The sequence below is a fragment of the Tuber melanosporum genome (assembly GCF_000151645.1).
Source record: "Tuber melanosporum whole genome shotgun sequence assembly, scaffold_5, strain Mel28".
Lineage (NCBI taxonomy): Eukaryota > Fungi > Ascomycota > Pezizomycetes > Pezizales > Tuberaceae > Tuber > Tuber melanosporum.
This window is the reverse complement of record NW_003299095.1, coordinates 397,840-408,358: the sequence shown is the minus strand read 5'-3', so window position 1 is coordinate 408,358 and position 10,519 is coordinate 397,840. Positions and strand designations below refer to the sequence as shown.

The following is a 10,519-nucleotide window of genomic DNA, read 5'->3' as shown; positions in this document are numbered from 1 at the left end:
TCAGTTTCATCTGCAGGTTGCATCTGCGAAGGTAGCCATAATCACAACTTTTTTTTAGGTCCTTTAACTTTAAACTTCTATAACTCCTTGCCGAACTGATAGATGTCGTCCAGAGTACTACCGTAGAAGCCATTAGAATTCATGGAATGTTGCAACTAGATTTCAGAATACATTGCAGTTACAAGGATAATTTTCAATACTACAACAGTGATTGAAATCCTGTTACCCAGAGTCATCAAGGGTTGCTGAGTAAGGAAATATTTGTCAATCTGGTGGAATAGCTTTCTGCGAATTAGTAGAAAGTGTCTCTTGATATTCTAGACTCTTCTGGATATTTTAGAGTGGATGTGAATATATTGGTCTCTCACTGAGATTCTTTACCATTTGATACCATCTCTTTGTGTGAAAACATCCCATTACCTACAACTTATTCCAAAAATATCACATCTTTGAAGCCTAGTAATCCTCTGAGTAGTTGACAGATTTACTCCGCTCTACTTTTCTGACCTAGCCGAAGGTCATCTCTCATATATCCCGCAAATAGAATCTGGTTGGACAGACAGCGGTAACTTATACAGTGTTATTCTGACACCTTCAATTCTATAGCACTATAGTCATAGGACGCAACTGAGATTGATATGCATGATGATGTGCAGGTCCCATAAGAGGGCCGGAGGTGGGTATTGGAGACAAGAGATTCCATTTTCGGATGGGGTTATCTTTCTTAGGATGACTCCTAGGTATCAGATTCCAATATTCCTAACATTTTCATACTAGTACTTTTGATTCAGCTCAAGCATGGGATCAGAAATATGAAAATATGGCTTGATTTACTCATATCTTCTAAGAGACATATATTTCTTGGGAACTTTATAGCAGCGAGGTGCTGAGTGATAACAGCAGCAGAGGATTAGATACAGTGAAGTCTTTCACCAATCATTTCTTGCCTCTTTTGACCAATGAAGAGCAATTGATGGCTCTCGGTGGAGACTCATCTTAATCATCAATCCAAACCTGATTTTCAGCTCACTAGCTGAAGTTGGAGTCCATCTTCTCAATTCCTTCCTCCCTTCTTTCAAAACTGACTTCCCTTGCTGCTAGTGCCCAGCCTTCTTTACTCCTCTTCCTTCCTTTTTATCCTTCTTCTTCATTTCTGCATACTTGTCAGTATTGACAGCCAACTCTGCGAAAATTTTATCTGTAAAAAAGAATGAAAATATGGTATATGGATCATGGTCATACTCTATAGACAGTAAAGCCTACCATCCAACCCAGATCCCATAAACACAAGCACTGTAGAGGTAGGATTATACCTTTGAATTATACTCCAAATATGGAGAATGGAAGGGCTGGAACTGAGGAAGGACTGGGAGTAACTGGGAATGGGCACACTGCTTGAATGCTGACTTTCTTTCTTGTCGCATAGTAGAAGGAGCTATCAGTCTGGACAGGTTGACTGCTCGCTTTTGCTGAGTTCATTACCTTTTGGAAGGATCAACATCACCCGTATCGCTTAAATGACTTGCAGTACTGCTTGTATAGATTGGTAAATAAGCAAGAGCTTTCTGTTTTGGTGGCATTTTAATATTGACTGAAGGTTTTCCTGTCCTGACTGTGCTATCGCTGGGTGAGCTGAGGTCAAGAAAGTGTTCAAAACTATTCCTCACTAGGCTAGTGTTACAGATTTCAAAACAGATCAGAATGTTGACAGCTTATGGGATAATACCATTATAATATTATAATATAATATAATAAATACAAACAATCTACAGTCACTGGTCAAAAGTCTTCACGATCTCACTCTCAATGCCAAGCTTAATTACATAATCAGAAACATCGCGGTGGCCCTGCTATACTACACCGGTGACTAGTATTTAGTATACCATCCTTTAGCTTCAATAACAGCCTGGATCCAATCAGGCATTGAATCCAGCATTGATCCAAAATACCCTTCCAGTACCTCCTCTCATACTTTTGGCAATATTTCACCGAGTCGCCTCTGAATTGTTTTCGGACTACCCTTTAAGTTGACTACCTCTGGGTACATTCTATGCAGGGTACGCTTCATGTGAACCCATATATGCTCAATTGGATTGAGGTCAGGAGAGTATGGTGAATACTCGTATAGGCTAATGCTGTGCTCCTCCAAAAAGGCCATAGATACCCTTGCTGTGTGGACTCGTGCCCCATCCTGCATGAACAGTGGCTCTAAATCTATACCCAATAGGTATCACCAGAAAGGAAGAAGTCGTTTTGATAGCATTCCAATGTAATATTCTGTATTCATCGTCTTTTTGTCATTTAGACAATGCAGCTCACCATTCTCCAACCCACAGAAGCAAGCCCAAACCATCAATGAGGCACTTTTGTGTTTTGGTTTTGGGTCACACCATTCAGGCAACCATTTCTCCCATGGGTAGCGGAATACCCAGTGCTGTCGTACTGTTCCTGCTTTTTCCACCGTACACTCATGGCTCAAGATTACTCTATACCAATCTGTAAGAGTCCAGGTCTTGTGTTCTTTTGCCCATTGGAGTCATTTAGCAGCATGATCTTCAGTAAGTTTGACTCAGCGCTTGGCAAGCAATTTGCGAAGGTTCTGACTATGGAGGTAGTGATCGAGTGTTGACCTGCTGACATGTGGGCAAACAGTATAGTGAAGCTATCAAATTAACATATTAGCAATTATAGTTCAAGTTCTTTGCAGATTCCAGTATAGCACACACCTCCTCTTTTGATTGGAAGCGGTCTTTCTTCCAAGCTCGTTTGATACAGCTTTTATCACGCCTACTGAGTTTAGGAGGCCGCCCTGATCGAGGTAGATTGTGAATATGCTCGCGTTCTGAGGCTCACTTCAGGAATGACTGGACTGTACTCTCTGATCGCTCCACCAGTCTTGCAACAAAAGAATAGTTATGAAAGCACCAAAAGAAGGCAATTATCATGCCTTTAAGAACTTCAGACATTTCTCTTCGCTGGGTTTTAGGTTTGGGAGGCATCGCTGTGAATTGGTGATTGATATGGTACATTCTACGCGACCGTAACTGTCTCCAAAATTTATCGTGGTATTGCTTAGTCAGCGCCTCGCGAAGACTTTTGACCGGTGACTGTAGAAACGGAAGAAAAAAAAGAAAAACTGCTCGGCTATCGGTTATCGCAGATCCCTACCCCCCCCCCACACTTTACTGTAGACTACAAGATTCTTATCTCGCGTGTCTTTCTAAGCAAAAACAGCCCTGTGACCTCACGGGCTCCATCAGAAGCGGGAGCACAGGCCTACAGTACGGTACCATACTGTAACTTATTACACTTACTCAGTTACTATATTTGTATCATATCACTGATAACGTGGGACGGTATTACTATAATATGGATCCGCGCGGGTGCGAAGTGATAGACTGAGCAGCCTAATTGAAGAACAAGTGCAGGTATCATACCGATACTCGAGTACGATACCGTTGGAAGACCCTCTTGCCCCCCCCAGTGGTATCATACCGTGGTCGGTATAAAGACGGGGGGGGCTCTTGAGAATAGCTTGTCTTCTGTGATCCTCGCTCACACTATACTTGTAGATGTTCCCGGGTAAATGTAGTGTAAATGTAGTGCAGAGAGTGAGTGGATCACGCTGTGCAAGTACCGGCATTCGGTAGAATGGGGAAGTCATCCGAAGAAATTACAACCTCTGTGAGGGGAAGGAAAGTACGGTAGAGAAGGCCACCGAACTCCCTTGCCTACGACAACGTTGAATGGATCGGATCGTTCCTTGGGAATGACAATGGTGATCTTCCGCGGTATATAAATACCCCTTCTCCTCTCCTTCTGCGCTAACTTAAACATTCAGTTCAGAAGTGGGAACGACGCGCGGATCCTGACGGACATGCTGTACACGAGTATGTTACTCTATCTCGAGTACAGTAACGTAGGTCATCGTGCCCCCCCCCCCCTTCAAGACCATTTGGTGCTTCGCGCACACCGCCCCACAGTATCACACCGCATCACATCACACTCACAAGTACCGGTATTGTTGTCAATCATGCCAAACCCTCCCCACTCTTTATTCGGAACCTCTCAAGAGATAAAAAACGGAAAATGCTATAATACACTACGACGCCGAATTTTTCATGACTTCGAGCGCACAAAGAGAGCTTGAGAAAGATTGGGAAAGCTTGATCAACCCATCCATCCATCCATCAACCAAAATAGTATAAAGAAGGAACAAGGAGAAGAAAATCAGCCAACCCGTGCAAAAAAGAAAGGAGAAAGGGGAAAATGAAATAAAAAACAGATGAATGCCAATGCATGCATGCATCACGCAAACATAAAGTGTCAAAGTGAGTAAAAAAAAGGGCGGATAGAAAACGAAAATGGAGTAGAAGAAAGCCAAACGAAGGGGGAAAAAATGCTCATGGAAGACCCTAAGATAATGCCATGTGAGAAAGTGAAAAGGTCCCTCTTATCTTGGACGGAAAAAATTGGGTGAGGGAAGGAAAAAGCGAAAAGAGGATGCAAGAAACGAAAGGCAGAATCCCGGCCCAGAAGAAAGTGAAAATACAAAAAAGAAGGTAATGAGATTGCAAAACGAGATCCGAAATAGAAACCCCAAATAAAATAAAAATTTATGTCAATTTTCTTTTTCTCGTTCCCTTTTGGACTCCGAAACGGTTAAACGCCGATCTCCACCCAACGTAGAAAACATAACATAATCCACATTCTGCTCCGCGACAACGTCTCCCGAAGAGGGCGAAGGCGGGGTGTGAAGCAAAGAAAGTAGGGGTCGAATATTAAACTAAACTATCCACAATGGAATCTGATATCACCCTGAACCCCAGCAGGGCAAGTCTTTGAGCTCTGCCTCTCCGCCCAATCTCATGTCTTGACTCGTTTCGGTGCTGAGCCATCCGAATTGTCCGATCCCGGGCTCTTCCTCTTGCCATTCACATCCGAGTCCTCTCCAAAAATATTCCGACCTGTTGACACTACGGGTGTCTGGAAATTCAACGGGCTGGGAAGCATATCCGAGTTACCGCCCGCACGAGATGCTGATGTTCCAAAACCGATGCCCCAATCCTGATAGAATGTGGAGGGTGAAGGTAACAATCCGTTATCGCAGAATCGACTTGGTAGAGCAGAGATGGGAGTTTCTGATGGCGCGCCAGTTGTAGCTGGAGGTGGTCGTGCGAATGGATTGACTGGTCCACCACTGGCACCTGCGCTCCGAAGCGTGACACTGGGCGAAGGTGGCGGAAGTACAACCGGGTGGTTGCCTTCACCAACACCCTTGACCGATTGACCAGTTGTAGTGCCCGCAGATTCTCGTGGCGAAGACTCGGCAGTGGCGTCGCCAGCATCAGAGTGCTCGCTAGGTATTTGCACTTTGAGCCTTGGTCGTACACCAGGTTTCCCTGGATTCGATGCCATGCTGTTGGTTCGGGATGGTGGAGGCGGGACAGGTTCCACGGATGGTTGTTGGCCATTCGCGTTACTGGATGTTGTCGGCGCAGGTACGGAAGCGGGAGCAGGCTTAGGAGACTGCTTCTCTGACTTTACCGAAACGTTGTTCATGCCGCTTGTACTACTTGACCGAGCCACGGAGCCAACATCTACCGAATGAGACCGCGAGGGCTCTTGACCAAATCCGAAATGCTGCGCCAATAAGGACTCACTGGGTCCGATAGGTGTGAACATACTTCGTGATTTGGCGGGAGCGCGTTTTTCAATCGCCGGCGCAACTTGCTCATCGAGCGGCCTATTTGGAGGTGAGTTCTCAGACGATGGAACAGGGCGTTCAGAAGGGAAGGTAGGTGGCATTGATTGTCTCCTATTCGTCTCATTGATGTATGCTTGGGCTTGGGCTTGAGCCTGAGCCTGGGCTTGCGTCGTTTGAGGGTAAGGATACACGGGCATCTGATTCATGTTCCCCTGCTGCATAGGCATCACGGGTTGCGGCTGAGGCGTAAAGACGGGCCCACTGGGCATGTAAGGAAAGCCATTCTGCGCTGGAGGGCCTTGCGAAGAAGCGTAAGTAGATGGAGGCACCATATTCGAACTATTCCGTCGCTGGTTGCGGGAAGAAGGCCTGGACATCGGCTGTGGGGTCCCGACACGACCTTGCATATAGGTTCCTTGCCCCCCCATCAAGGTGGATGGAGGGATCGGAGGTGATGCAGATGTCGAATGACGGTTTCCCATATGCCCTAACGACTGGAGAGGGTGAGGCATGGGATGGTCGTTAGAAGACCGGGAGCCAGGTCGAGAAGGAATATCCATATCGTCATCGTCATCATCCATAGCATCCTTCTTTCCCTGAAAATCGGCCGGACCTTTGTGTTCATGGGGAGCCTCATACTGAGGTCAAAGTTAGTACGTGTTCTAGACTCGCAAACGCGATAAAAAGGAATTAAAACATACGTAACTGTGTCGTCCGATGACCTCCCGAATATCGCCCGAGCAGAATTCGTACAATTTTTTGTTGTGACCGAATATTATGACAGCAACATCTACCGAGCAGAGCACGGAAAGCTCATGAGCCTTCTTGAACAGACCACCTTTACGCTTTAAGAAGGTTCTGCGGACACGATTAATACATGAAAACGCCAAAAAAAAAAAAAAAAAAAAGACACACGGGACAAATTGGAAAACATACACTGATCGGTTTCGATCGTCTTTAATCGCTTTGATTTCAATCTGCGCGCAAACAGATATTAGTTAGTAATCTCCAATATAATAATAGATAAACTTAAGCTATTACCTTTCTTCGCCCCATCTTGTAGGGATGCCGGGGGTGATAGGATAGAGTGTTGGTGAAGAAACTATTCCGAGATGCAGAAAGTTTCGTATTCCGGGAGAGTGGGTGTTCAGGTAACTGGAGGTATCAGTGCAACAACGCAACGGTGCAAAGTTGATCAATCAATCAGGGTGAAGACTCCAAGAGCGACGTGGATTGAATCAAAAATAATGTGCGAACGCGGCAGTGGCGGAGGCAACGGCGGTGTTGGCTATGGAGGACGAGGTAGGGGACAACGGAGGGAAAGGATGTGGATGAGGCGAAAAGATATAGGTTGCCAGATGAATGGATGAATGGGTTAGGTAGGGAGGCAACGGGGATAGTTATGTAAGAGGAATAGGTAGGATACACAACGAGGGCTCTGCTGTTGGGGGGAAATGGTTGACCTGGAGGGAAATGTTGAAGGGTAAAAGAGAGAAGGGTATGTGTGTGTGTATATATATATATATAGATGTACTCGAGTATATGGGACTTGGGGGGGGGGACGTTGGCCGGGGGAGAAGGCACGGGGAACAGGAAGTTAGAAGACGGTGGGGGAAGGGTTCCTCAGGCCACGGGCATTTACTCTTCCCTTTGCCGTCACGGCTTAGTTCAAGCGTTCGGACAGTATCTGACAGCGGATGGTGGGATGGTGAGCGAAAGGGTAATTGACGGGACCAGTAAAGCGAGATTACAGCAAAAAGGTTAGAGAGAGGAGGAGAGTGTGCGTGCGGTAAGTCTGTCGCTTGCTATTGAGAGAGATTCTCGGCTTTGGGGGGGGGGCATGCAACCTTTTTAAAATAGAAACCGCCTTGATTGAATGTTCCCAAAAATAACTCTGCAAAATCTTCCTTAATTAGACTAAACAGGGTGAATTTACTACCATCCCTGAGGTACCATGCCCGATTAGGAATTATAACCCCTGTCAGTTATGGGTCGAGTTTAAACCCTGTCAAGTGCTCAACGCTTCCAACGGCTTCTGGCGACCTGCTGTGCTGCGTGGGTAGAAGGTACGACGAGTACTCGAGTACTCGTAGCTGAAGCCTCCACATCCAAAACAACCACGATAACTTCACCCTCCTATGGCACCACCGGTGGTGTACCGGTGATGATAATGAATGATTTTCCTTTGATATCAACCCTCCCGCGATGCCCGCGAAGAGCCTCCACCTCCCCCACCACACATACTGCACACGCTGGGGAAGAAGGGAGGAAGAAGAAAGCATGCTCGTGTCCTACTGTAGTCTCCTGCTCCCAACCTCTCGTCAACCACTCAGACCACAGTCGTCTAAAACAGGCGCGAATGCAAGCTTCGCGCTCCACCCCAGACGACGAGTCCGCTCACCGTGCTTCACATGACATGCAGGTACCGGACCATTTTAACTCCCCTCCATTTATCCATTTCCTCGCCCGCTGGTCAATAGATTATTATGCATCCCCCCCTCCCATTGTCAACCCACGCCCGGCCACAACTCCACCATCCATCCACCTTATGTTCGAGCGCGCAGCGTAGGTACTGAAAGTTTTATGCTAACAATTTGTTGGCATTATCAAGGGACCATGTTTCCCACACATCCTCCCTCTCTTCCTACACGCGCGCGCCCTCTACCCGCCATTCCCTGCAACTCTACTCTGCCGGTACAGTACTAGTGTTAGTATTTGTGTCATATTCAATGAATTTCAGCACGCGGGCGGAGAATTCCCAACATGGCATTCTTCTGGAACACCGATATCCCCCCCTTCCTCATCCTCCGGTGGCTTGCACCCCATCTCGTACTGTACGGTACTCGAGTATGTACGATACCGTACTCGAGCACAATATGTGCTCTTACATGGTGTACCGTGCAATCCTCGCTCCGTTATGGTTCAGGTCTTCCCGGTCTCAATTATACGATACATCAATAACGTAGAGTGATATTACCAATCTATTCAAGTATCTCATTCTAATACCGGTACCATGTTGCGCCCTTTCGAGTGCGGCGAGTGGATTCTCGTATCAGATATAATCAAGAGTAGTTAACATCATCATCATCATCACACCGGTAACATCTCGACCATTCTGATTAAACGCGCCACAGTACGGTAAACTACCTCTACCTCGTAGGCTTCACGCTCCAAGTTACTGTATACCCTCCCTTGCGGTTCCCAGTTCTTAAGTGACTTGCGATCCCTGCTTTCCGTGCTCTTTATTTAGCCTTTTCTCTCTGGCCGAGATGTCTCTTGCAGTGCGGGCCAACCTTGCACTTCTGTTCGATACGGTACCCTTCTTCACATTTTTCCGGATCTTTCCCTGGGATACCTGCCTGTGTTCTGGAGAATCGCTACTATTTGTCGATCGCTGCATGGGGTTCAATCAAATCAGTTATCCATGGTGGGTGGGAACCAGAACGAGGGGCTCGTCAGCCGAGTGTTTCAGCTTTTTCTTTCAATAGAACCTGGGAACGCACCCCTCATGTCCGACTGTTTCCCCCCACTCCCGTCGCTTGTTTGGCCATCCTGACGACATGGACCTAAGCATTCCGATATCTCTGCGGCATCCATGTTTACGATCGAGTCCGTTGAACTCTCCACAAAGCTCCCTCGCGTTAATCTACCGTAGCCGCCCATAATTTCCGGGTACCGTAGTAGGGTACTGGTGTTGGACTGCTGGAAGGAGAGAGAACTCATTTAATGACCATCTCTCCGCCTTTAACCATTTTTGGTGAGCTCGCAAGGTATCGTCGTTGCGGGCTTTGGGGCAACCTCGTAGTGCGAGGGATGGAGTTCCGTAGCATTCCCGCCTCGCCTCTGTCAGAACTCGACACGTCGTGGCCTCTACAACCCTTAAGGGTCCTGGGAGCGTTATCTAACGTCACCATTGTGCTTACAGTATTGCCCCGTGCTATTATACGGGCAGGATATGATTCACAACCGCTGATGTCGACAGTTCCACATCACATCGGAAGAAAGAGAAAAAACGTTGAAAAAGAATGCTACGGTACTCTCTACCCTACTCTCTGAAGGGAATGGAGAGCGACCCAACTCTAGCTACAGTACTCATTCTGGCGACCTATCTTCCGGGACCCCACTTGAAGCGATGTTGGGGGGAGATTTCAATATTCAAACGAACCACAATTTTGTTTTTCACTAGGGCGGGATATGGTGGGGTAAAGGAAACTGTCGATGCTGTGCGTTCTACAGTACAGGTATGATACGGTAACCATCTGCGAGTACTGCTACCGAAAATGGTAACTGATACTGATTACTTTACCTACAAATGGAGCAAGGGAGTTCTTAGTGCAAATTGTTGACTCCTTTCGCGCAATGTGAGCTCCAAGGGCCACCGGGGGGAAGTGATTGAACGATCGTTCCTTTGGTGGGCAACTTTTTGTTCACTTTGTTTACCCCAGCTTGGATATTCTAAAATTAGGCCATGTTCAGGGTCTCGTCTTGCTGGCAAATCGGGATCTCCCAGAGCCTCGGATGGCGGTAAGCCACCTCAGGGGTGTTTACCGATTTGTCACACTGCTCGAGTGGTTAGGGGGAGAGGCTTTCGCTGTGAAAGCGTTTCTCTGGCCCAAAGAAATTAAACCTTGATCCACTTCTCCCCATCGAGCAAGCGAGCAAGCCAGGCACCGGTAGCATTCGCTTTTCTCGCTCTCCACCTTCATTGTTTTTTCTTTTCTCCTTCCCTTTCTGCCGTCGTATCGTATCGGTTGGGTGTGGGGGGGGGGAAAAATCGGGTCCGATTTCTGTGGCTTCCCAGTGGCCACGGTC

General features: G+C 47.0%; 2 protein-coding genes; both read right to left on the bottom strand.

The window, feature by feature from the left end:
• Positions 1-4,077: 4,077 nt before the first annotated feature.
• GSTUM_00008714001 (uncharacterized protein) lies at positions 4,078-7,504 on the bottom strand. XM_002840221.2 has 4 exons: positions 6,749-7,504; positions 6,644-6,684; positions 6,409-6,565; positions 4,078-6,345 (listed from the first exon to the last, which is right to left on the bottom strand). Exons 1-4 carry the CDS (start codon positions 6,761-6,763, stop codon positions 4,867-4,869), a joined length of 1,692 nt encoding a protein of 563 aa, XP_002840267.1. The 5' UTR covers positions 6,764-7,504; the 3' UTR covers positions 4,078-4,866.
• A 1,125-nt stretch (positions 7,505-8,629) lies between these two features.
• Positions 8,630-9,107, bottom strand: GSTUM_00008713001 (uncharacterized protein; the record flags this gene model as incomplete). XM_002840220.2 has 1 exon in its annotated part: positions 8,630-9,107. One exon carries the CDS (start codon positions 9,105-9,107, stop codon positions 8,916-8,918), a length of 192 nt encoding a protein of 63 aa, XP_002840266.1. The 3' UTR covers positions 8,630-8,915.
• Positions 9,108-10,519: the final 1,412 nt, after the last annotated feature.

Coding starts and splice junctions, on each gene's coding strand:
- GSTUM_00008714001 (XM_002840221.2), bottom strand. Junction 6,566..6,643: donor GACGATCGAAACCGATCAGT/GTATGTTTTCCA, acceptor TCGTGTCCGCAG/AACCTTCTTAAAGCGTAAAG. Junction 6,346..6,408: donor TCATCGGACGACACAGTTAC/GTATGTTTTAAT, acceptor CTTTGACCTCAG/TATGAGGCTCCCCATGAACA.